Below are 26,108 nucleotides of genomic sequence, written 5' to 3' on the forward strand. Positions count from 1 at the left end.
AATTATTATTATTAATGTTTATGATGATGATGATAACTGACTAATCTTTTCCACTTTATATTTTGTAGAGAGTTGCATGTTAACATGATTGAAACCATTGGTGCCAAAGTCTTCTACAACATTCCAGAACTACTGCACTTGTATGTCATTAAAAATGTCAAACAATTTGTGTGTTGCGGGGGAGGGGGGGATGGGTATTATTAGAAAAAAATACATTATTAATAGCAGTTATAGCAGACTAGTAAAGTCTTAAGTGAGGGAAGGGGCTGAAAATTTAGTGCAAATTTAGCTATAGCTATAACCTGCCAGCTTCTCTCTGTGTTGTCAATTGTTTTCTCGTAATACCCAAAATTACAGGTGGTCTTGTTATTTTTTTATTTACTTAATAATGCAATTAATATTTTTATGACTGGGGAAAGGGAAGGGGGTGGTCCTGGGGGTAAAAAGTGGTGTGATTAAAAGCAGACCAATTGCAATCATACTGTTGGCCACAGCCCTGATTTTGAAGAAAGTTTGAATCACGTACTAGAAGTATATTTACCAACTGGATGACTAAGAACATTCAAATTATACCTATACTAGGGATCTAAGAGGCAACAGACTTCAGACGATAACTGCTGATGGGTACAGCTCTCCCTTCATGGATTTGCCCAAGTTAAAGTGTCTGTAAGTTGAAAATTTATTTGAATAGTCACTTTTGATTTGGTCATAACATGTTTTCCAATATTTTTATATTTATATCATCATTCTGTGTTTTTGTCATGTTTAGAATTTTGATGTACCAGCAGAATCGTTACCAGACACAACATGTCATGTATAATGCATTCAATAATTTACCAGAACTTGAAGATCTGTGAGTAAAAAATCTAAATCTAAAATCTTAGTATTTTACCTGCCATATTTACTCGCTTCATTACATTGCTTGTGCTGGGGATGACGGTGGGGGGAGGTGGTTTAGGTGACAAAAGAGCCTTTCCACTCATCCCCAGCTCCCATGCCCAGTGAGCCTGACTATATACCAGGTACTGATTATTACTTCTTGTATTTTTTTTTCTGGAATAAAATCATTTGGGTTTGATTTATTTTGATTTCACAGTTGGCTGACAGACAATGAGCTAACAAACTTCCCTCATCCTGCCTTATCTGGTCGGTCAATGCCCATCAAGTATCTGTAAGTATATAAATTTTTTCTAAATTTAATTTTTCAAATCTTAGTTTCTTATTCATTCATTGATCGATGCATATTTATGCAATTAATTCTTACCTCGTTCTCTAACCCATCCATTCCATTTATCTGATTATTTATTTATTCATTGCATCCATTCGTTCATCCACTCAACATATTGTTTTGCAGGCATTTAGAAAAGAACAAAATAAACTCTTTGACAAGTTTTGCTAGCACAGCTTTTCCTCCTGACCTTCAGCCATTGCACGGGTAAGATTTTTATCTTTAATGATAATGTGCCAAACTGTTAAAAGGCACCAGTTCATACTATAAACCAAATCCACTTGCCTGGGTGTAATGTCTGAATTCCCATTTCATCACGTGTCATTCCCTTGAGAATAAGACTCTTTGTTGTTTGACTCGTTTCTATCAGCCACTCCGCAGTTGAGATTGAGTTGGCAATGCAGTGCATTTTTGGGCTTTTTAAAGGAAATACTTACGTTAATATTAATGTATTTTCCCATACACATCTGTTCAATCAACTCATACCCTAGAGAATGACACGAGTTCTGAAATAGAAAAATCTAATTCCCTATTGGATTTTGGCTATCAAAGATTCTTTTTGGGGGCTTTATCCTTATATCACACAATCGACTGAGCAACCATTCGGCAGTTTACAGTTTAGTACAACACATACCGTAAATGATGTCTATTGTAGGAACATCAAAAATGATAAGATTTGCAGATCTGGTATTAAATCTTCCTCTTGAATATGTTTAACAGTGGTCTCGAAGCAAGTCACAAACCATTTGAGAAGCTAACAACTATACAAAGACTGTAAGTAGCTGATACGCCATCAATCTTGTAATTAGCAGAAAAAAGGTAAATAGAGAGTTTTAGATTGAATTTTTTTTTCTCCCCGCAAGCGGCAAACGTGACCACGTTTTCATAGTTTTCCTGTATTTTACTTTACTATTTACAAACTTTCTCCCCAAGCGCAGATAATCTTTTGTTTTTCTACTACTTGGACTTTTTTGAGATTCTTTTTCAGTCATTTAAAATAATTTTTTACTGGTCAACTAACGTTTCACCTTTGCCGTGAACGTAAATCTAAAACTCTCTAATGTTGCGCTTGGGTACTTACTTTTTACCTCTGGGGTCGCGGGTACGATTTTTGACCTCGACATCTTATGACAGTATACGTAGAGTTCCTTTGATTTCTCCTTTGATTCGACAATTGCTCTCCAAGTTTTTCGGTTTTTTGCCTTCCATAAAACCTAACAAGCTAAATTCCAATTCCATCGGCTAGTTTACAGTAATATCCTGACTTTGACTATCCCAAAGGATTGCTTTAGAGATTACCTGTGCCCTGAATCACTCCAGATATTGCTCAGGGTTCAATAAACTTAAAAGGTTTTGTGCCATTGTCCAACTGATGGATTTTTGTTTTATTTCAGCTTCATACATCGTAACGAAATCTCCACTATCGATAAGGAAGACATATGGTATCTCAGTTCGCTAGAAGAACTGTACGTATCTTCTGATGTACTGGGGCATATCCTGGTGAAGGTCCTGTGTCCTTGTACCCACTCCTCATTAGCAATTTATTTTTAACCTACGTGCAGTTTATTTTTAAACTAGAAGTAGGGAGGGGTGAGATGTTTTGTGGTCGATCTACTTTAGAAAAATCCTAGATGTGCCCTCCAAGGGGTTCTTTAATCGGTTATTATCTGTTTGGTCTTGTTAGATATGCTGACGTCAATAAGCTTTCCAATGCAACTGTTCATCCTGACGCCTTCAGGAATTTAACTTCGTTGACGAGACTGTAAGTAGAAAAGCTTTTTTTACATGAAGTTTTACTTGTCTCTCTTTCCTTGCTTCTCCGTCCTTTCTTCTTTACTCCCTCAATTTTCCTTCTCTCTCAGGTTTTCCAAACTTTTCTTGTCTATGTTTCATCCGTTATCTTTCTAACTTTTATTGCCTTTTCTTCCATGCCTATCTTTAGTTCTTTGTTTTCTTTGCTCTTCATTCGACTTATCTTCCTTGTCTTCAATGCCTTCTCCATCTTTCTTTACCCCTCATGCTTGAAGATATTAAACTTTCATGTCTTCCTTGGCTATCATTTTCCTCTTCATTTAACCATCATTGTTTTCCCTGTCCTCCATACTTGTCTCCACACAGGTAGCCCAAGCCTGGTTTCTGTGGTGTCATGTTATAAGGAAATGTATGGGGATTCATCAAAAATTTCATTGAAACGTGAAATAAAGCCTCGAAATTTTACCCAATCATTGAGAAATAACACTTCTTTCGCTCTGTTTTCTTAGAGATCTAGAAGCAAACCAGTTCCATTACGTACCTCTCGCAATCACCACGAAGCAAAGATTACCACAGATAAGACACATGTAAGTGTGATCCATCCATTATTAGTCACGCATCCAACGAGTGTTCTATATATCATCAATGCTGCGTTCTGATTCTTTCTTTCTTTATTTTGCACTCATGATATATACTTTATACTTTACAATAACAAAATAGATGATAAATTAACAAGTAAAATATAGATAGTGAGAAAAATAATTATGAGGTGCTGGATGACCTACTACTAGGCTATAAGTTATATCCTCCTAGTAGCGTAAGTGTCGGCTTTGAAGACCAAAACATGAAATTTAACTTTGATTCAAAACTTGTTTGAATCAATATATTTGAGCAAGGTAATATGAAGTACTTCATATTCGCTTGATTTGACGGAGTAGTTGGGTTTGACTGAAACCATTATTCCTTTCGCCCTTATGGTCTATGATTCAATAGCACATTTGGGCTCAAGGATTAATTGCTAAATAGACGTCATCATTCCTATCACATATATTTATCAGTATTACATATAATTATCAGTTGAATTTTTCTTTTTTGCTAGTGAATTATCGTACAACAGGATAACCTACTTGTTAAAAAGTGTCTTCAGTGAACTCGACACCCTGACAGAAATGTACGTACTCCATTGAACTTCATTTACGATCTCGAACGTTTCGAAGCCAGAGCAAATATATATGTACATGTAACAATAATTTAAAATAGACTGCTAAAAAAATGCTAATTCATGAGCATTTAGAAAGTGTAAGGGATCCCGAATTTTCTTTTTACCGAGTTTTCTGGATCTGTCTTTATTAGGGATATTTCTGGAGTCACCGTCGGAAGCAAAATGACATCCCCAGGGCTTGGTTGTACGAAGGATTTAGCCGTATCCGGCGGGTAAATCCTTTTCCAGTGAATAAGTCGATGCTGTTATCCAATAAATTTATCTACTGGATAAGATTTATCCGTTGCATAGCGCTATCCAGGCTTTGTACAACCGGGCATAGTATTTTAGTGGTCTTGAAGATGACCACTGAAGTCGAAAGCTTCCCTTTTTCAAAAAGGCAGTTTACGCCCAATGTCTGGCTTTTTGTACTTTTTGTGAACCAGAAAGTTATACTTTTATAATTATACAACTTTTGATCTAGAGTAATTGTACTACTGTATGTTATTTGATTTAAACGTTCAGACAGCTGGACAGCAACAGGATAATAGCCATTGAAGATGGAGCATTTCCTCCAAATCTGAATCGAATGTAAGTAGGTGGGGTTGAATTGCTTCATGCAGCCATTTATTTGTTCGGTTTTTCTGTTGTTGTTTTTTTTTTGTTTTTTGCTTGTTTTCTTCCTTCCTTCCATTCTGAAGTCCTTCCTTCCTTCCATTCTTGAAGTCATTCCTTCCTTCCATTCTTGAAGCCCTTCCTTCCTTCCTTCCATGCTTTCGTTTCTTCCCTATTTTTCTCTTTACTTATACATGCAACGTTATCAGTCGCCCGTCTCGATGAACTATCAATGTATAATCATATTTTACATTTTAGATATCTCTTTAACAACCTTTTCAAGTTCAAGCACGAAAATCCATTTACGAACCTGTCCAAACTAACTAGCCTGTAAGTGAAATCATTAATATCCATGTCCTAAGTTAGTCGCACTTTTTAATAAGAAAAATCCATCACTCTTTTACACTGAACATGGGAGACTGACTCCCGAAACAGGTCTGTAAACTTAAAAGCAGTTGTCCTGACTGTAAAAAAATATACCATGAAGCATATTAACTTTAAAACGTGTTTTGATAACCAGGGAACTGGGAAAGAATGCTATTGATGTCCTTCCTAATACTGCCCTCCATGGTCTAACGAGCCTCACAAGACTGTAAGTACCACTATGTCACCAAACAGAAATATTAAGGATTTTGTTTTGCAACCAATGGAATAGGAAAAAACTAACCAATAGCATTGCTTTAATTGGGAAGGTATTTGCGAGTTATGACGGTTTTTTTTCCTCTCCTATGAACTGTGTTTTTCAGAGCGGAGCTTACATAACCATTTGTTTAGCTAGAATGGGCCTAAAAACAACCTTTGGGTTAATGGAAGTCAGGGTTCGGCTGAATAAAAAGTTCAAATTGTAAATTTTAATTAAATTAAGTTACAACTTGTTAGGTTTTACGGAGGACCCCCCCCCCCCCCCCCCCCCCCCCCTTCCCTCCGCCGAAAAAAAGAAGCAGAAAAAACTCGAACGAAGGGAGAGACCTAACAACTACATTTACATGTGATGTGTACTTCAGGAATAGAACACAAGACACCAGAGGTGAAAAACAAGTGCACTAAAACAACCTCAAATATATAGAAAAGCCAATCCACGAGTCGCAGGTTCCATGGATGTCCCTTCCTTCCTGGCTTTTGCCTTGTGGCTTTCCTTGCAAAGTTGCCGTAATTGCTGAAATTTTTGACTGAATTGTTGGTGGTTTATTTTATTAGAGATTTAAGCAACAATAAGCTTGGTCGCATCATGAAAGTAGCTTTCAAGGATCTAACAAGCCTGCGATACTTGTAAGTGATCATATATTAAATTAATATTTAGGGTAGATCTGAGCTTGCTCGTTCTTTCGTACATTCTTTGCGTCGTTACTATAATAACTTTGTAATAAACTTGACGTTTTCCACTAGATTATTGCGCCATAATGACCTGACATACATCGAGGATGGGACGTTTGCAGTAAGCACACATTACGATGAAATGTAAGTATTAAGACGGGAGAGGCCTAGTCAACATTGCAGTCACCCCCCCCTTCCCATATCTTACCTTATTTACCTCATTCTGTAGCCCCATCTAGCTCATTTTGTTCTGGCTTGAGTTTTACATATTTGCTATTAAAATATCTTACATACATGTGCCGTTGTTATGATGTGACTATCTTTTTGTCCCATGTAATATTTCTTCTTGTATTCATCCTAAAATATTTGATTCCAGACTACTGCATCACAATCGTCTTACTCGCTTGCCTGCAGGTGGAGACTTTTCCAACAAAAGGATAGATCGACTGTAAGTGTTGATAAGGCATGGCGTGGTTTTGTTATCATTAGTGGTCTGACTAAGACTGACTTTTAGTATGTACACGTTGAGATGTGGCAGAACAATCTTTCGTTTTTCTTATTGCTTGCAGGCGTTTGGACAACAATCGTTTGACATCAATTCCTACTAACACATTTATCAATACAACATGTGTTGGTAGCTCGCAATGTAGCTCGGAAGTCCGTGAAGCTTCTCAAAGAGTTTGGTGAGAGTAAACAAAATGCTTTAAGTAATATTTCAAACACGCGAGAGAGTTCTTCCTTTGATTTCCAAACACCGAAAAGTGAGTTGAAAAAACGAGGCGCAGTCGAGTTTTTTTAACTGACTTTGAGGTGTTTGGAAATCAAAGGAAGAACTCTCTCAAGTGTTTCAAATTACTTCTCAAACTCATGAATATTTCTTGGAGAAAATCGAAGAAAACGTTTACGAAATTTAATGCAAATTAAGAACACATTTCCAAACCACCGTCACAGTAGTGATTTGCTTCGTTTTCTCCTCATTAAATATGCATGAGTTTTAGAATTTACTTTACTTTTTTTTCTGGTGAGAGTGAGAGTTGTGGTGCATAATCTATAATAGACTGTGCTTATGTGTATTCTTTCCCCCCAGGAATTTTCGCTTCAATCACATATCAAAGATCGAATCTGGTGCTTTTAACAATGCAGGAGGGCTTTACTGTTCCATGTGAGTTATCGCATATCCTAAAATATTCATAATTCAAAATTCATCATGGGCGTGCTACGAATACGGTTGTTTAACTCTAGGCGTGCGTTTGAATACAACAAATTTCATAACGTAAAAACCTCATGCCCAAAAATTCTACTCAAATCTTTTATTAGGCTGAGTAGTGGTTTCGCGCGTCGTAAATGGTCCAAAAGATTTTGCCATTTCTGCAGCTGTGAATAACGATTATCATTGTCTGTTTAGCCTGTTCACCAATACCGGACCGCCTATCAATCCTCTAACTACCATTGAGAGCCGTGGGTTTGTCAACGTCAAGGCCTGCTACATGTATGTATGACACATATATTCAAAAAATATATACATGATATATATGCAGCCAACTCTCGCCTTGCGGATACCTCGAAATTACGGAAACGTCGCTATTGCGAAAAGCAGAAAATTCTCCGGCAAAAAATATTGACAAAGAAATTGCAAAGAAATTACCGTAATTAGGGCACTGGATGCCAAAATATTGGGATCCAAATTTGACCAGATATCTCATGCCCCAAACTCAAAAAAAATATTTCGCTGCTTTATTCGTTAATTATTTTAAAAGGTCCCTTACTATCATCCTTTTTCTAGAGAACTTATGAACCTGCAACTTAAAAAACTTCACACAGCCTCCTTTGTTAATACAACTACGACTAATGACATGTAAGTTTTTCTAAACCTTTGAAACCATAGATACATTGACTACAATGTATATTCCAAGATGTTTTTTTAAGAGGGCAGGCATGTTGGATTAAGTACTCTGGGAGGGAAGGGGGGGGGGGGGGGGGGTGGCATGCGGAGTATCCTTCACCTCAACCCCTAAACCTTAAGTTTTAAAAAAAATTTCAAGGAAGCTCTGGGCTGTTCAAAGTCAGGTTACGGTTAACTTACAGTGGGGATCGAATAATTTTGGAATTTATGGTATTATGTTTTGCGGTGGGAGAAAACCCCTCAAATGAAGGGAGAGACCTAACAACTGTAACAAACTCTACTCGCTTGTGTGATGCCTAGTCCAGGAATCGAACCTGAGACCCCAGAAATGAGAGGTGAGTGCAGTGCCGCTTCACCACCCTTCATATGAGCGTTCTTAGTGCATTTTAGGGGTTGCAAAAATCGAGTGAAAGTGAAAATAAAGTTAAACAAACCTAATCGTAATTTTCTTGATTGTAGTGAGTTGCACAACAATGTTATCGATGAGATCGATGAAGCAGCCTTTCAGAATGTTGTCGTGAGGAATTTGTAAGAAAAGGAAATTTTTTATTTCATTGATATTCTTATCGTGTACTAGGTTTGTCTGTTTATTTGTTTGTGCGTGTGCCTTTGTTTGTTTGTTTGTTTGTTTATTTCTTTGTTGTCGATTATATTTTTGTGTTTATTAGCTTTATGTACATTATTTATGTGTGTTTCATTGTTTGGTTGTGTATATCTTTTTGCATCCTTGATTGTTCATTGTTCGTTTGTTTACCCGTTTCTTATTTATTCAGTTACTTAATTAGTATTTATATCTGAGCCAGGTTGTTTTATACCATTTTCGCAGTAACTAATTCACAATTTGCCATTTTTCCTTAGGAAATTAGAAAACAACCGCCTACCAGCAATAACAGTCAAGATGTTTGGCGACACAGGCTCGCGAATTAACCGCAATTTGTAAGTATATAGTGCATTTGCTATGTGTTATGTCTCTCTTTCCTGTTTACTTTTTATTTACATAACAGATTCAAGGCCTAGTGGATTTTTCTTTTCTTTTCTTTTCTTTTCTTTTCTTTTCTTTTTTTATTATATGAGTTTCAATAAAGATTCGCCTGTACTGCACCCTATAAAATGCCTAAGAAGTTATTCATCCTCCAACGTTTATGTACTGTTTAATAAACGAGCAGGAGTGTTTTATCGGGTATAAAACACGAGGCGTAGCCGAGTGGTTTTAGACCCGATAAAACACGATCTGCGAGTTTATTAAACGGCTTAAAAAACTCATTGATAATTCATACGCTTATGGTCCAATTGAAGCCACCATACACGTCACGTGCATGAACCTTTATACCCGATAAAGTCCTCTTCATTAGTATTATATAAAGACCACTCGAATACTATGAGGATGACTTCATCAGGGATGAAGTATGCATCCAAGTTTAGATGAAGACATAGAGCTTCATCAAGGTCATAGTCAACCCTAATGATCTTTGACTAACGTGCCTGTCTTTGCCTTGGCACGCAATATCCAACGTGTGGGAGCTCTATTGAATCTGGTTGCGCATGCCCATGACGTCAAATCTCTATCGAAGTATAAAAATCCATATTCGTGACGTGTATGGTGGCTCCAGTTGAACCAAAATCTTGTGAATTGTTTATGAGTGTTTTAAGCAGTTTAAAAAACGAGTAGATCGTGTTTTATCAGGTATAAAAGCACTCGGCTACGCCTCGTGCTTTTATACCTGATAAAACACTCCTACTCGTTTTTTAAACACTACATAATAATAAATATGTCTATATGTGACCGAATATTGTAAATACGTGGTTTTTGATTTCGCTTCAGGCGCTTTCTCCTGTGATTGTACACTGCCGTTTATATTATAACAAAAGCTTGAAGGTCCAAAAATAAATTTCCCAAAAGTCACTAGGGATATTTCATGGTAATGCCCCTCAAAAGCAACCTATAACCTTGATTGATTTTGCTTTTCAGCCACCTTTCCAACAACAGGATCAAGACCTTGACAGAGAAGGCATTTATTGGCCTTACGTATTGTAGATACATGTAAGTAATATTACTTTTTTTTATTATCATGTTAGTATTCGGGGTCTCTTTATCAAAGGGAAACGGCTGATATTGAGGCGATTAGCCCATTTTCTTGCCGTTTGTTCGTTCTCGGTCCTCTTCAGTATTGTTAATTAATAATGTAGATGGTCAAAGAAATAATTTAATATCGGAGAGGCCAGTGAGAGAGATTTCTAAAGGAAACAAACAAAAGATTAATCTTAACATGGTTTCTAGTGAAGTAAACCATACCTTCGCCCACTAAAAGAAGAAAAAACATGGTCTTGTTTTAAACTTGCCTTTTGTTTAGTTGCCTTTACGAGGGTCCGGGGCCCGACCCTTGAGGGATACCTTTGAGGGATGCCTTGTGTTCTAATAAACGACTGTTCTCCAGTGGTGCAAAATCATATTTATTTAATGATCTTGTTTTACGTACTAGATACATGGCTCATAACCGACTTGTAGCAACGCCTTTCAAGCAGTTCAAACACATCAACCCAGAGACACTGTAAGTAATCAAACTGCCTTTGGCGAACTCGTGGATACTACCCTGTGCCCTTTCTGTGCATAGTCGTGTTGACGTACCTTCGTAATCATACAGATCAAAGTAATTCGCTCGATCAAAATGCTCAAATATATCAAATAATTGGTAACCAACTAACCTTAATGAGATTTGAAGCGAATTCCGTTATAAATCGATATTTCAGAACTTTACACTCGGTGTGATGTCGGTTTCGATCGCATATCACTTCTTTTGATTATCATGACTTTTTGTCCTTTGGCAATGGAAAATAAATTCCTCAAAAAACTAATTTTGGCTGTAGTATTTTTAAATATGTACTGAAGAGTGCTTTTTCACGAACCTTTCAAGTCGCGAATCTGCAAAAATCTGAACTGATATACAAATCGACGATACGATTGTATATCAGCGATTTCTTTCTTATATCAAATAAAAATTTGACCCGTTGAAACTCCAGTTTAGGCGATTATTTCTTATTTAACATCAACCTACATCTTTCATTGATTCCTTTGATATAAACAACGTCAGGGTTTATAGAAAATTAATAGCAAATTTGTTTTCTCATAGTTAATAGTCAGTTGCAAATTTAGAAACGATATTATATAATGACATCACACTCATTAACATATTGGAAGTATAAACCTTGATATCTTCAAGATGCACGTCACTCATAATTTATATTATTCACAATCTTATGATGGATGAAGAGTAAATTCTCGTGCAATGTGATTGGTCGGGCGTATGCCTTGCCGTGTCATAACCGTTATCGTGCCGTGAGCTTTTCACAGTCATACGAAAACTGCTCTGCTGAAAATATTAAGTTAGGTGGTATAGGCACTTTAAAGGTGCAATATTCTATCTTACTTAACTGACATGTCTCATATGATTTCCTTTTAGAGATCTACGAGATAACCAGATCCCAACCATTACCCCTGGTGAACTGGATGCCTACACTAATATACACTGGCTTTACCTTCACAATAACAATATCACAAGGCTGGATAAAAACCTGTTTAAAAACCAAGGCGCTTTGTATTTGCTGTAAGTATTCTTTTTGTCCTAGGGAAAATCATCGAATTTATTTCTCGGATATATGCGGTAACTAGTTGCTCTGAGGCTCTTGCGCTCCATCTACTCTGTTTTTAAACTTAAAAGTTGTATTAGCGCGAGAATACGGCCCAGTGCTTCTCTAATGGTGACGGGAACTACATTCGAGAAGAACTGGAGCAAACTTAAAACCAGAGTATACAGTATGTGCAACCATGTGACTCAAAGTCCCTTGAGATATGAATAACAATATGAAACAACCGCCATCTTGGTTGATCTAACAAGAGAAGCTAATGAAGAATGCTTTGTTATCGTAACCGAGAGGGTGTTTATGACGTAACGTCCACATGCTCTATATGTTGTAGACACTAGAGAAAAACGTTTGCGCATGCCTGCCTTTCATCACGTTTTCTAAGAATTTAGAAGAGTTTGAGGGAGAAAAAAAATGTTTGTTTCCTCCAAGTATGCAAAAAAATTCGCTGGTATACTTTTGTGAGGCCAAGATACACTCTTAACAAACACAATATGAAAGCATTGACACTAAGCATTGACGCTAAGTTTTGGCATTTTGTGTAGTCCAATTTATCAGGCATGTTTGAAAGTCATATTTACATATTTTTACGATAGCATGAAGACTAATTTGCATACGGACGCAGAGCATGAGCTGAGACGTCTTTCACTCGTTTCTATGTTGTACTGTTCTACTTATCCAATATCGGAGAGTCCGGAGTAAACCCTCGAATAAATAAAGAGACCCAACCCATCTTTATTAACGTGTAAAGTCGAGTCCAGAGATGGAAGCTGAGACTCAGTGTCGAGTGACAAGTGTAGTGTCATTACACCACCTTTCATGCAATTTTGAACGGGAGTTAAACATTACGGTAGATTCTTAATCAACGAATGGTATTCATGTCGTTTTTCCACTTTTTTTGGTTTTTAGCGATGTCAGTGGGAACGCCATCAGTGTGTTAGAGGAAGGTGCTTTTAACAACATGAATTCTCTCGATTATTTGTAAGTTTATCTTTATATCAAGTACAAAACCTTTTGGGAAATAACCTTTTTTATAAAACGTAAACTTACTAGCATACTATACTATACTACTCACTATCTATCCTGTGTTAGCATAAACCTATTAGCATACTATCACGAATCCTGCAATCTGATTGGCTAACGCACTAACCGGCTAACTATCCTGTGGGCAGTAGGGAAAACAAACGCGAAAAAGCGGCCGTCAGATTTCACTGAGATTGTGATGTGCAAACTAAAAACGGGAGAATAACTGACTACAAGATAACGAAGACATTTTAAAATGACTTCCTCAAAGAACAGAAACAATCCAGAAGACAACTTATTCACATGTATTCAAGAAGAACTTTAAACGGTCAAAACAGACAAAACACTAAAGAAAGTGCAAGTTTAACTGGCAAGAGGCTTGAGCGAATTGTAAACATGGCACGGCTTTGAGTGAGGTGCCAGACAACAAAGTGTTTGTAAATAAATCCGTTCAGTTTATCATTCATTCAATTAGAAAGGTTCCCAAAAACAGATAAAAAGGTGAACATTTTTGGAAAGACAGTTTTGACTGCAATAATAGAGACAAAAAGCTATAGAAATACAGCAAGTTTAAATTCGTTGAGCTCAAGTCGAGTTCGTAAAGATGAATGAAAACAGTGTCGCCGGTTGCAACCGTCGTTTTGTACAGTAAAGTTTTCAGTGTCATTCTTTGTTTTCCATACTATAACATTAGCTAGTAGGTTTATGCTAAAACAATTAGACTACTCGTTCTCGTTTTCTATGAGCCAATAGTCGATTCGGCGTTACGCGCTTCATCGACTGTCTATTGACTCTTAGAAAACCCGATCTCGTAGTCTAAGGGGTTTCGTATAGGATGGGGTAGGGCAAGATAGCCTTACGTAATTTGGGATAGGTAGGGTGGGTTGAGGTAAGATGGGATAAAATAGAGTTGGATAGGGTATAGAATTGGGTTGGTATGGGACGGGATATTATGCGGTATGTTGCACTATGGGATAGGAAGAGGTGGTAGTTGCGATTGGCTGATTTGGAAAGCTGTATTATTTTCTAGGTACCTTCAGAAAAATTCCATCGAATTTGTTCCTACATTTCCTTCCTTAAGAAATCTACAATTTCTGTGAGTATTCTTTAAAGTATTACTTGTAGTAAAATGGGTATGATATATGTTAGCATGATTAAGGAATGTTTAGCATTTCTCAAGGTCCGTATCTTACACCTGGATCGACAGACGCAGTGTATTAATAAATCAAGTATCTTTCATTAATACTAGATACCTATCAGACAACAAGATAACCAATATAGGGCAGAACGCCTTCGGAGAACTGAGCCGTTTGACAACTCTGTGAGTATGCGACTTCTGTTTTCTCTTCTTTGATAATGTTTAAATTGCTTTTTGCGGCGAAACTAACGCTTTTCTACAGACTGTGGTCGTATGCAATAGAAATATCACTTGACTAACGGCTGCCAATTTTTCACACAAACAAACCCCTAACTGCAACCGATTTGTCGTGTGCGAACAATTTTTAACTGTTGATTAACTCACTGCGCATGACCATTGAAATCAGGGAGATTTTTCCTCGTTTTTTTCCTATCTCAGTTTTGTCCTCTACTCTTTATCAAATTCGCCCTTGGTTACAAATTTCAGGGTTCCAAATTAGTAAACCACAATCTTATTGTTATTATTAGCGATATGAGTGGTTCGAATCAACTTCAGTGTGACTGCAATGTGTACAACTCGTTCGTCTCAGTGATTTCTTCCCTCAATGCTGGTCGGGCTGCGGTGTGTGCCGGACCACCTCGGGTAGCCGGCGTAAAGTTCTACCCCGGGGGAAGCTACGAGACTACATACCGTCAGGAATTCACTTGCTGTAAGTTTTTTCTTTCACTTGTCTGTCTGTCTGTCTGTCTGTCTGTCTGTTTGTTTGTTTGTTTGTTTGTTTTTGTTTGCTTTGCTTTGCTTCCGGTTTTGTTTTGTTTTGTTTTTTTGTTTTTTCGTTTGTTTTTTTTGTTTTTTTTTTGTTTTTTTGTGGCAAACAATTTTGAATATTCGTGGTCATGTTTATTAAAGGCTTATTTTATTTTAATGTATATTCATTTTCATTTACTTCTTGCTTTAGCACCAGTCAACATTACTGCGTCCGCACCGGCTGATTTCCAAATAAGGGTAAAGTGGGACAAGCCAGATGAACTATATCCCGTACAAAACACAACCGGAAACGTGACAACAGATACCTGGAACCAGACCAAAATTATCAACGTGACATATACTATCACTTGTTACAGCGCTGATGCCCCTAGCGTGACGGGTGTGACATCTGATACCTTCTACCTTTTTACTAAGGTAATAGTTTTGGTGCCTAAAAACCCCAGACATTTGTGGCTAAATGTAAGCTACAGTTAATTTAGTTTATCGTGATGATGATGATAGTGATTTAGATGAGAATGATGTAAAAGATGGTGATGGTGATGGTGATGGTGATGATGATGTTGGTGATGATATTGATAATGATGATGATGCATGATAATGATGATAATGATAATAATGATGATGTTTATCCAGGCTGACGGAGTCAAGGCTGGTACAGATTACACGTGCTACGTACAGATGACTGTCGTTGCCCACAACGGTACAGTAGAGGTGGGGATACCCCTGGGAGTCGTACTAACACGAACCACGCCCCGCAGTGAGGAAACCTCGTTGACTACTGTGGAGGGGAAGGGTAAGTTTGAACCTCAGTTGGTTGATATCGAGAGAACTTTCATAAGTCATTTATTTATTTCTCCCCAGCGCCGACAACAAACACTTCAATGAACCCTGAGAACTTCTACTTGAATGCAACTTATTATGACTTCCGGTAGGTGTTTTGATATCCATGGCCACGAGGAATAATAAATAATTCACTTTTATTTAAGTGTCTAGTAGTTCTAGCGCTTTCGCACTAATTGGGGACACTTTTTGCTCACGCGCACTACCACTACATTAAATATTCTATGCACACAACCGGAGAACCCGAAGAAACCCTCGTAGCATAGGAGAGAAAAACACATCAAACAAACTCAATTCACATTTGGCGACCGCAGGACTCGAACCAACGACCCGACCTGTTGGACTCACAGCGTTGAAAGACGACGCGAACGCCACCCATGCTACCCATAGGAAGTTGAAGTATATTTTGCAAAGAAGAAGTCCCCGTGGTAATGATTTTCAGCGAATTTCGCAGGGCAAGGTGCAAATTTCAAAGTTTTTAAACCGGTTTATTGGAAGATGATTCTCCGCTCCTGAAAATACTTTGACACACACAGGAGTGGATCTTTAGTTTAGCAACTGATAAATAACTGTAACTACGAACGAGTACCTACTGCAGCCAAACGTGGGTACGAACGTATGAGTATCAGCAGCACCAAATATCTTTAGTGAAATCCAACGAGTGGTCTACCATCAATGCTGCATTCGGAATGGATGAGCTTAGTAAGGAAAAGTGCCCTTTTTAAAAGCAAAAAAAATTGAATTTAACTTTAATTCAAGACTCGTTTGCATCTAAATATTTGACCGACTAGTTGGATTTGACCAAAACAATTAGTCCTCTCGTCCTCAAGGTCTAATAGTCAATAGCCCATTCGTGCTCGAACGACTAGTTGCTAAATAGCGACGAATACTCTGAGCATTTATGAGAGAATTTCAGTTTCTACATTTATTTAGCCTGTAAACAGGCTCTTGAGGAAGAGGTTCTCTCGGCCTTCTATTCCTCCTCCCATCTCCCCTGCCACTAGCTCTGTTATGCAAATCGTTGTGAAATTAAAAACTGAGTATACTACTGTTTTGATTGCAGTTTCTCGGATAGTGATTTTGTTGGTGTCAATTACCGTGAGGACTTCAAGAATCCCCGTTACATCCCCTCCCCTTTCGGCAGCTGGCTGGCGATCTCGTTGACTCCTTCAGCAGACTCATTCTCAACGTGGTTTCGTTCAGACACCGCTCGCAATCGCCCGTATGATGGAACTATTGAACTTGGAAAGACTAGTGAAAAGGATTCCAATGGACAAGCAATATATCGTTATTATAACTCAAAGTTCTTCCCCGTGGACGGACGGGGATTTGGTGCCGAGGGACAGAGAGATTGTCATTCTAATGCCCTGCGGAATTATGGGTAAGTTGGTCAAAAGTGCCAAGTTCAATATGAAAAGTATTTGTTTTATCATTTATGGAAGTTGTCATTTTGTTTATTTCCCATGCTAGCAGGATTTTCTCTTCAGGTGTATTATTCCCTCCCTCATGGACTGATAATCAGTATTATTATATACCAAGTGTCAAAGTTCTATTTTTCTCAATTTCTATTGGTCGAGAGTGTGTCACGTGAACGTGAAGAATTTCGACTGTTTCCTGGCGGCCATTCTGGGAGGGGAATATTATGTTATGGACCGGGAATAACAAAACCGGAAGTCCCGTGATTGAAAAATATAAAAACCGGAAACCAGAAAACAACACATTTGAGCGCTCGTTTGCAAAATTCATTCACACGTTTTCTTTCACGAAACATCAGATTAAACATGGAATCTTCGCGATTTTGTTGTTCTCTTTGACATTTGGTATGATAATAAAGCACTTATTTACTGGGACCTCGGGAAAGCAGTATGTTTTGTGGTCCCTCGACCGCTGATGTTTAAACATTAGCGGTCTCGGGACCACAATACATACTGTTTCCCTCGGTCCCAGTAAATAAATGTTAATTACTATCCCATGTTACCTAACAGCTAAAGAAATCCCGCTACTTTCATAAAACAAGTCCCTTTTGCTAGTTATCCTTATTTTCAAATGCTCAATACATTGTGTAAAGTCATTCTTATTGCACATTAACCAGCGAGCCAAATACCTAGTACCCAAAATTGGTGGTGTTTAGTTGTTATTTTAAAAGTCAGAAGTCAAAAACGTAAACGTTCGTCGATTAATGTATCGTGTGTTTATGAAAATGGCACTAATAACTTTGTGTTTTTTGTATAGTTTCACAACAGTAGTAAGGGGTACATTCACCTTTACTGGCAAGGAGGAGTTTTCGTTCGCTGGTGGTGAGGAACTATGGGTATTTATCAACAGACAGATGGTGGTGCAACTATTCCATAATCCTGGTACATCTGCCACACCCTGCAGAACACTATCGCTAGCCCCTGCTGCCACGAAAGGTCAGTTGGTATTAGAAGAAGATGGGAGCAAGAAAGACAATGTCATGTAACTCATTTGACACACTGACATGACTGTGATCATCATATCCCATGTGCCATTATCATCACAATATATGTACACCATCATTATCATTTATTAACATTGCCAAGTCCATGTGTCATCATAATCTTTATCTATCGTCATTATTGTCTTGGTTATTATTCATTATCACGTGCAAATGATTAGACCTCCATGTGGCTCGGATGACCACATTAATGACTGTCCCGCCCCTAACTAGCGACGTTAAAAGAGGACCACAAGTTTATCCGTCGAATTACGTGTCATCCTCTGTATAAGTTGGTATTAATTTATTTATCACGTGACTATGATCTTTCATCAAATTTCATCATTGCCATCAATATCCTCCTGCAACATATTACCATTGTTTGCCGCGATAATGATACGCATCGTTGTCAGTTGATTTCATTTCTCTATCCAGGCGGTGGTATAGTGGTACCAAAGCAAGGTACAGTCACAGGCGGCAAATGTGTACTTGCGGGCGATGCAACTGCTGAGCAGTTCAACATTTCATTGTTGGTAAGGCATCATTAGGTCTTATTATTCCTATTTCAGATTATCTTTTGTTCCATCAAAAAATAGTATTCGACGTTTATCCATATTATGTGTCTGCTAAAATGGAGGCGAAAATATCGATTAAATCACCTCTGTGCCTTTTTCTCATTTTTATTCTCATCTTCCTTCATTGCTTTATATTCCTCCTGCTTTCTTCCTGATTTTCCCTGTCCATTAGTTTGAAGTATGAGAGTGAACTATTACCTATTCATCCCACAGTTGGGTGTTTCGTACCGTATAGATGTATTCCTGGCTGAACGCTTTCCATGTGATTCTCAGTTCTTGTTTCAAATGAGTGGTTCTTCATTTGTTAATCCTGGTGAATCCATCAAACCTGTGGATTATGTTGTGCATGTCAGTGAGGATACACATGTTGGTTCGGTTATTCAGGTATTTATACTGTTATTCATCCATCCATCCATCCATCCATCCATCCATCCACCCATCCATCCCTCCCTCCCTCCCTCCCTCCCTCCCTCCCTCCCTCCCTCCCTCCGTCCGTCCGTCCGTCCGTCCGTCCGTCCGTCCATCCATCCATCTACATTCCCCAATCTCTTCCTCCTTCCCTCCCTTCCTCACTATTTTCCTTCTTTTCTTCCCTGCTTCCATCATTTCTTAGAACCTTCGTTGGTTGCTTTCTTCAATTTGTTTGTATGTTTCTTCCTATAATCTTTTCCATTCCTTTCCTTTTCTTACTCTTCACTGTGCAGTTTATCCATTGGTGCACTGCTTTGCTGATTTAATCCAATAAGTTCTCATAATTCACTTGCTTTGCATTGTCCTGTTTCCTTGGTTTATGGTTGATTAATGTTTTGTCTGTCAGGAATTTGAAATCGGCGATGCCTTCACAACAGGGTCATACTCGGTAGATCTGCTGACTGGTAACGAAGAAAGACGATTCGAAATTCTAGAAGCGGGGTACAGTTCCCCCGCAGCACCTGTTACCCCTGCCCCACCCACTTTTGTGCTGAATGGAGAGACAATCATATTGTGTGCTAATGCCACAAATGACACCATCAAGCCCATACCTACCGTTGGTCCAGGTATTGGCGACCTTAAAATTTTCAAAATCTACGACTGCGACGTCACCCGGAAGTGTAAATAACCTCGCTTTAAAATTTCGCTCATTCAAAGTATGTCGTCCCTGTGGATGAGTTGACCTTACTGACAATGTTTTGAATCCCAAATGAACAAAACCCCAAAAGAAAATATTTACACTTCCGGTTCACGTCAACGTCGTAGATTTTGCGAATCTTAAGCTCGCTATTAATAAATGGATATGTATCGATTAACAGTATTCGCTTGGCGGAAAAGGACAGTCATTCATCTTTAATGAAGAGGAGCAGATATAGATACGAAGATTTAAAGCGAACAAATGTCCTTAGAAAGGGGGAATCAGACGGACAGACAGACAGGCAGGCAGGTACGCAGACTGGCAGACGGACGGACAGACGGATGGATAAGCAGAAATACCTATAGCTTTGAACAAATTAGCTACAACGTGGACAGGCAGTTTTGAGATAGATAGGTCAAGTATGTTAAGGGATGTCGCAGGAACTTCTTAGATTATTAACCGTCTTATTTGTGACTAAAAGAACAAGGATGACTAATAAACATGCTTTTGTTAGGTTCAGAGACGTTCTCAATATCAACGGCTGTCGGTAAGATGGTACTAAAGGCTGGACTCGATTACGAGGCAACGAAGGAGTATCTGTTAACCATGAGTGTCACTGATAATGGCGCTGGTGTTAGTGGTGAAATAGTGATGAAGGTGAGTGTCATGATCAATGTTAGCTTCTTCATCATCATGGCAACATCGACATCACATTATACCACAGTCAATGTTTCTTCCGTCTTTATCACTATCACCATTACTTCCGTCATGAATCATCACAATCATCGATGTTGATTTAGGGTTTTGGGAGAAATGCAATTGTGACTTTTATTTTAAAATAACAATAGGCTTATTTAACGAAAGATTGTTTGTTTTTTCCCTGTTAACCTGCAGATTTATGTGGAGGATTATAACGACCACTGCCCTATCTTACCCAGTGTCTCGTACGACCTTTATCCCATACCACCACTGAGGAATGAGTCTTTCTTTACTGTAAAGGCAACAGACAAAGATAGTGGTGTTAATGGCCAAATTACCTACACAAGAAGTCAGATGATCTCGGCTGTGTAAGTATTAAATATCGATGGATATCGCAAGGCAGGTTGTAGACTGACTGCCATCACTACCCCTGGAAGGGGAGTTGATGTATTTCGTAAGGATATGGATTGTGTTAGGGCATTAGGAAGGGAATTACTATTTAAGAAGTACTGCATGTCTAGAAGGTAATCTGCAGCCATCAACGCTGCAGTCCACTTTACCCTGCTTGCAGTCTTTTTCTGTCTTCAGGTCTTTTTTCTACCCTCCGTACGTTCGGGCTTAAATGTTTAATCTTGTTCCTCGCAACATAGAACATTGAAAAGCTCAGTGCCTTAATTGGCTGATTTTTTTCTTCGCGCAATATGATTGGTCTGACAGTGCCGTGTCCTTGGCTTGACCGTGTCCACCGGTACACTGGTATGAATATAACAGAAGGCATTTAGAATGTATTTAAAGGGAAGAACCAACGTTTGCTTTAATTTTCCTCTAAGGAAAAAAAACATTGGGGATCGAGGGAGGAGAGGTAGGGCTCTATCAGAACAATAGAGAACCTATATAGTGCTTGATCTACCATTAGTATAAGGGAGAGTGGACAGGGAAATGGTAATGGTAATGTTTTAATTGATAATTTCGTTGTCTCTTTAGACCTACCATCATAGCCAAGATGTATTATGTCCAGAACGGTACAGCCACAGTCTGGTCCAACACTACAGTTGAATGGAAGCGCATGTATTATATCTTTGCTGTAGACAATGGCACACCCAAGCGAGGCGACAGGATACCCATGACCATTAAATTCAATGCCACCTGTCAGGAATTTGCTGATATAACTGTAAATCCATCCTCTGGTGAAGTGTTCTTCAGAGCACCTGGCATGACAGTATCTGAATATCGTAAGTAATAAGAAGACTAGGGACTTGGGGTAGGGCGGAGAAACCAGGGAATAAAAGGGGTAGGGTAGAGTAGCATAGGGTGGTTAGATTTCTGATATAAATATAAACCCGTCCATAGGTGAAGTGTCATTAAGAGCCCTGAGGTGCCATCATTATTTCTTTTCCTTTTTCCTCTTTCATTTTCAGCTAAGAATTCAACAATCAAACCCATGTGTCGTCGTTGTCGTACTGGATTCTATTGCCCTGGAGATGGACGGGAGCTTCCTTGTGGAAAAGCCTCCCCTACTGACTATTCCTTTGGTGCTGCTAAAGAATGCAGCCCCTGCCCTGAGGGATGGGTAAGTTATTCTTGGAGCGTGTGCTAAGGAATGTCGTGTTTAGTCTGGGGGTATTTGCGTTCCGAAGGATGGTAATTTTGCCCCAATGGCTCTTTGTTCTGAGGGATAATCATGAGTCCCGGGGGATGAGAAAGACAATATTTTGTGTTGCTTGTAATAAGTCATAAGATTATAAGTATAGTTTGACTAATAATTTTCGTTGTCCGTTTTCAGTTGTGCAAAAATGGGACTGCGTTACCTTGTCCTGCTTATACCTACGTCAAGTGTAACACAACGGTAAGATAACTCGCCTGTCACGTAAAACAAATTTGTAGGGGATGGCATAACACATAAACCTTATAACAAATGTCAATTGGTAGGATAAATGAATTAAAGAATGTAAAATCGAAGATATAGGCAGTATTTGGGTGGGAAGGGACGAGATGGAAAAATTGATTGGGATAAATTGATGGAATTGATTGATGGACTGAATAAATAATATTGTGAAAGGAATCTTTTCTTCTCTTTCCCTTCAGTGGTGCCCTGATCAGTGTTTTCCATGCGAGAAAGGAACCGTTTGCTTTGAGGGAAAGAAATACGACTGTCAACCAGGAACCTACAGCGATGGAACAGGTAAAATAAGAAACGAACTTAAATCAGCTGTGTTCATGAAAGACACATAAACCATCTAATAGCAAATCAAGTGAGCCCGCTGAACATACCACTGGTCATGATTTAAGGACAAATAAAGGACGTTTTCTGTGCTTCGTTCATTAGTAAAGCACACAAGAAGTGCCGAAAGCAAGAAGATGTTCAATGAATGAGCAAGCCAATATTGTAAGGCGCATAGGGAGGTGAAATATGATAGTTATCACTAAGTGTGGCGATTATACTTGTGCAGGATACCCATGCAAGATCTGCCCTCCTGGGAGCTTCAATAACGAGACCAAAGCAGAAACATGTTACTGTTGTCCTGATGGCTACAGTAGTACCGTCATGAAGACCTCTTGCCGTGCGTGTCTGTCTACAGAAACAGCCACTCACTACACATTCCCTAACTGCTCTCTTTGTCACACATGTACTTCAGTAGCAGAGTGTAAGTATTCCTTGTAATAGTCAATGGTTTCTGGGTTTGGTATGGTATTAACGTTTATACCGCACAGTTTTGGTCACGCATGGTCACTGTCACGCATAGCCAATGTCACGCATAGTTATGGCACTGACAGAATTCCACAATAGGCCATTTCACGGATCCCGTTACTCAGCCTCAGCCTCGTCAGCGTGTAATTATTCTTTATAATTTGACTACAGTCCGCAGTAATGAAAAGAATTTACACATCAACGAACAATTGAAACACCTAAAAATTTCACAGGTTGTAGGCAATTTCTAAAGAATATATTACACACTGACGAGGCTGAGGTTGAGTAACGGGATCCGTGAAATGGTCTATTCCGTTACGGTCTTAGTATTTTAAGAATAATTGCATGGTGCAACAGAACGCCATAATGCTGACAGGTGTACGGTAAGACGTTATTGTTCTATTAATCTTTTTTCGTGACACCAACTTTAGATTAATGAAATTAGCGATGAAGCTTCTTTTGGTTGTGGAAAATATTGACCATCTCCTCCAGGGTTTCTCCAACCAAACCATTTTTAGTAAAAGAGTGTTCTCTCTGTTGTATTTTGTTTACCAGGCCAGTGTCTCGCCAATCCTTGTGCTGAGGGAGTCACGTGCCGCAACAGAGGTGTTGGTAACTACACGTGTGAAGGATGCCCGAATGGATTCACAGGAGATGGGAAATCATGCAAAGATATCGATGAGGTAAGTAACATATGTTAAAATTAATAAACGATTATCGATATCCCCCAGCTTGATTTAGACATTAGCATTGTACACTGTTTCTCAATGACTATTTCATTCGGTAGTGTTTCTTCTTTTTTTTTGGCGTTGTCTGGTTTTCATCGCCGCCATGAATTTTACAAACAAGTAGGCGAAACTAGTAGATCTTTAGGTACAAGAAAGAAAGAACATCAGGCGGCAGTTCGCCTTCAAAAAGTGGACAAGTCTGCCTTGGCTGTCCATGTGAATGAGACAGGACATTCCATCGACTGGAACAGTGTAAAAATCCTATCAAAAGAGTCGAAATGGAATCAGCGGAAGTGGTGGGAGGCACGCAGTATAGCAAAGGATAAGAGCACCTTATTCAATCGAGATAGTGGTAGAATTTTACCAGGAAATTATATTTGCTTGCTAGATGATTGATTGTGACGTTTTTCATTTCCCTGAGGATGGCCGAGTAGGCCGAAAGCTCGAAACATATTTATTAAATTAATGGTTGATAAAACGAACTATTTAAGCAATAGAAAACTTTTTCCGTGTTTACATAGCCTGATAGCAACACGAGGGGAGGTTGGGAGAATTCGAGACAGTTATACAAACCCGAGACGTAGTCGAGGGTTTGCATAACTGTCGAGAATTCTCCCAACCCCCCGAGTGTTGCTATCAGGCTATGTAAACACAGAGAAAAAAGTTTTCTATCGCTTTTATAAAATAAATACTAAGGGAAAACATTACCACTTGTAAGAAAATAAATCTTTATTTGAATTTGATTCTCATATCAAAATACGAATTCTCCATACATCACGAACTTCGATCGTTAGCCAATCAAATTTTGTGTAATAAACGCCAAGGAGGCAAATGTGAAGCGAGAAAGAATCGCTAGCTATTTTAAACATTTATCATTCTAAAACTTTAAAACAAATACAAAGAAATGTCCAAAGATTGAATAGAAATCTTAATAAAAGATTTCAGAATTGATTATCTTTACAAAAGTGATCAAAAGTGGATAACAAGTGTCACTGTGAATGGAATTCTCGGTTGAAAGAAACGTGGTTTTGCTTAATTTGACAGCGAGAAAACATGGCAACGAAGTTGATTGTTTCGTCTTGCCTCGAGAAGATATTTTGTGGAGCTGAAGAGCTATCGCTGGAAAAAGTTTGAAGCTGCTGACTGTTTCCTTGAAATACTTGTATTCTTTATCGGGCGGTGAATTAAAATCATGAGAAAGCACGTAGCACAACCGCAGCTGTCCTGACGGAGGACGTGTGTTGTAGCTCCTTTGGGAATTCTCTTTGCGGTGACCAACGAGAGATTGTCATGATATTACGATCAGAAAGACCTGCATGAGACCATAGGGTTATGCCTGTGGCCCTGACCCAAGTCAAAATTTGGAACTTCGTCTTCAAAATACTTTTTTGGGGGCGTTTTTTTCCTCGAAAGAAACTGTAAATTTTTAATTTTTGAACTTGTACCGGGAAAACACGAAAGTTGTGACGTCACAACTGCGTTTACATACCCTCATGCAAACATGGCTATCAACCAATCACAGCGTGCGTACTATTTAATTTATTTTATAATATGAAGTTTTTCATAGTTTCTTTTGTTATATCAGCCAACATGGCGGCCTTGCCTTTATGTTGTTTCATTTTCTTGGGTTAGATTGCTCCATACCTCTTTCAAAAACAAACCTACAATGAACAAGTAACTAACCCATGTCCCCATTGTATCAATTCCAGTGCAGTATTGTATTTCCTTGTTACGATAACAACACGTGCGTCAACCTGTCTCCTGGTTACCGCTGTGGTGGTTGTCCAGCGGGTTTCCGTGGTAACGCTCCTTCAGGGATTGGTGTTGAATATGCACGAAACCATAGGCAGACCTGTGTGGAGATTGACGAGTGTACAGAGGGTGCACACGTCTGTGATCCCAATGCACAGTGTATCAATACTATAGTAAGTACAAAGGCTGCAATCACGATAATGATGTTGATGAAAATATATTACAATAATAATATGCATGATGGTGTTGAGGATGATGGTGATGACAATGAAAATGAACATCATGATGGGGATGATACATGATGGTGACGGTAATGTTGTAATTGTTGATGTTGATGGTGATAAGATTGAAGATGAAGGTGATGACAATGATGGACGATGGGTGATGGTGATGACGATGATATATGATGATGATGTTGTATGATGCATGATACATGATAGAGTGCATTTTCCCGTGAAATAGTATTAACTAACTGGTACAAAATAGCACCAAAGAAACAACTGAAAACAAAAGAAATAGATGTCTTTAGTGCTATTTAGTTTTAGTGCTATATATGGTTTGCACTCTAATGATGATTTGCGTAAAGACAGTGTTTATAATTATAACGATGATGGTTATCATTTTGGCGTTGGCGTTAATCTAATTATAAACAACATTACAACACAATGAAGCTGCTGTTTG

At 38.6% G+C, this 26,108-nt stretch overlaps 2 protein-coding genes across 2 annotated transcripts in view; one reads left to right on the top strand and one right to left on the bottom strand.

Moving 5' to 3' along the window:
• LOC116299709 (delta-actitoxin-Amc2a-like) overlaps positions 1 to 26,108 on the bottom strand; it is a 117,184-nt gene that overhangs the window by 75,654 nt on the left and 15,422 nt on the right. The gene's annotated exons all lie outside the window — the stretch shown is intronic.
• Positions 1 to 26,108, top strand: part of LOC116299704 (uncharacterized) — a 46,407-nt gene that overhangs the window by 7,581 nt on the left and 12,718 nt on the right. Inside the window, exons 10-55 of the mRNA XM_031708422.2 lie at positions 69 to 140; positions 583 to 666; positions 770 to 853; positions 1,097 to 1,171; positions 1,355 to 1,435; positions 1,949 to 2,002; positions 2,623 to 2,694; positions 2,913 to 2,990; positions 3,490 to 3,567; positions 4,080 to 4,151; positions 4,707 to 4,772; positions 5,055 to 5,126; positions 5,317 to 5,388; positions 5,994 to 6,065; positions 6,183 to 6,254; positions 6,487 to 6,558; positions 6,680 to 6,793; positions 7,198 to 7,272; positions 7,516 to 7,599; positions 7,894 to 7,965; positions 8,473 to 8,541; positions 8,872 to 8,949; positions 9,983 to 10,054; positions 10,494 to 10,562; positions 11,472 to 11,615; positions 12,562 to 12,633; positions 13,706 to 13,771; positions 13,925 to 13,996; positions 14,341 to 14,522; positions 14,772 to 14,995; positions 15,215 to 15,374; positions 15,443 to 15,509; positions 16,485 to 16,802; positions 17,654 to 17,832; positions 18,312 to 18,409; positions 18,665 to 18,835; positions 19,269 to 19,488; positions 20,074 to 20,216; positions 20,454 to 20,626; positions 21,243 to 21,490; positions 21,677 to 21,828; positions 22,042 to 22,104; positions 22,344 to 22,440; positions 22,709 to 22,903; positions 23,503 to 23,630; positions 25,385 to 25,600. Of these exons, the coding sequence (XP_031564282.1) occupies positions 69 to 140; positions 583 to 666; positions 770 to 853; positions 1,097 to 1,171; positions 1,355 to 1,435; positions 1,949 to 2,002; positions 2,623 to 2,694; positions 2,913 to 2,990; positions 3,490 to 3,567; positions 4,080 to 4,151; positions 4,707 to 4,772; positions 5,055 to 5,126; positions 5,317 to 5,388; positions 5,994 to 6,065; positions 6,183 to 6,254; positions 6,487 to 6,558; positions 6,680 to 6,793; positions 7,198 to 7,272; positions 7,516 to 7,599; positions 7,894 to 7,965; positions 8,473 to 8,541; positions 8,872 to 8,949; positions 9,983 to 10,054; positions 10,494 to 10,562; positions 11,472 to 11,615; positions 12,562 to 12,633; positions 13,706 to 13,771; positions 13,925 to 13,996; positions 14,341 to 14,522; positions 14,772 to 14,995; positions 15,215 to 15,374; positions 15,443 to 15,509; positions 16,485 to 16,802; positions 17,654 to 17,832; positions 18,312 to 18,409; positions 18,665 to 18,835; positions 19,269 to 19,488; positions 20,074 to 20,216; positions 20,454 to 20,626; positions 21,243 to 21,490; positions 21,677 to 21,828; positions 22,042 to 22,104; positions 22,344 to 22,440; positions 22,709 to 22,903; positions 23,503 to 23,630; positions 25,385 to 25,600 (5,197 nt within the window). The remainder of the gene's footprint in view (positions 1 to 68; positions 141 to 582; positions 667 to 769; positions 854 to 1,096; positions 1,172 to 1,354; positions 1,436 to 1,948; positions 2,003 to 2,622; positions 2,695 to 2,912; positions 2,991 to 3,489; positions 3,568 to 4,079; positions 4,152 to 4,706; positions 4,773 to 5,054; positions 5,127 to 5,316; positions 5,389 to 5,993; positions 6,066 to 6,182; positions 6,255 to 6,486; positions 6,559 to 6,679; positions 6,794 to 7,197; positions 7,273 to 7,515; positions 7,600 to 7,893; positions 7,966 to 8,472; positions 8,542 to 8,871; positions 8,950 to 9,982; positions 10,055 to 10,493; positions 10,563 to 11,471; positions 11,616 to 12,561; positions 12,634 to 13,705; positions 13,772 to 13,924; positions 13,997 to 14,340; positions 14,523 to 14,771; positions 14,996 to 15,214; positions 15,375 to 15,442; positions 15,510 to 16,484; positions 16,803 to 17,653; positions 17,833 to 18,311; positions 18,410 to 18,664; positions 18,836 to 19,268; positions 19,489 to 20,073; positions 20,217 to 20,453; positions 20,627 to 21,242; positions 21,491 to 21,676; positions 21,829 to 22,041; positions 22,105 to 22,343; positions 22,441 to 22,708; positions 22,904 to 23,502; positions 23,631 to 25,384; positions 25,601 to 26,108) is intronic.

This window comes from Actinia tenebrosa, unplaced genomic scaffold (genome assembly GCF_029948245.1).
Source record: "Actinia tenebrosa isolate PJP-AT-01 unplaced genomic scaffold, QUT_ActTen_1.0 PGA_scaffold7__59_contigs__length_16204524, whole genome shotgun sequence".
Classification (NCBI taxonomy): domain Eukaryota; kingdom Metazoa; phylum Cnidaria; class Anthozoa; order Actiniaria; family Actiniidae; genus Actinia; species Actinia tenebrosa.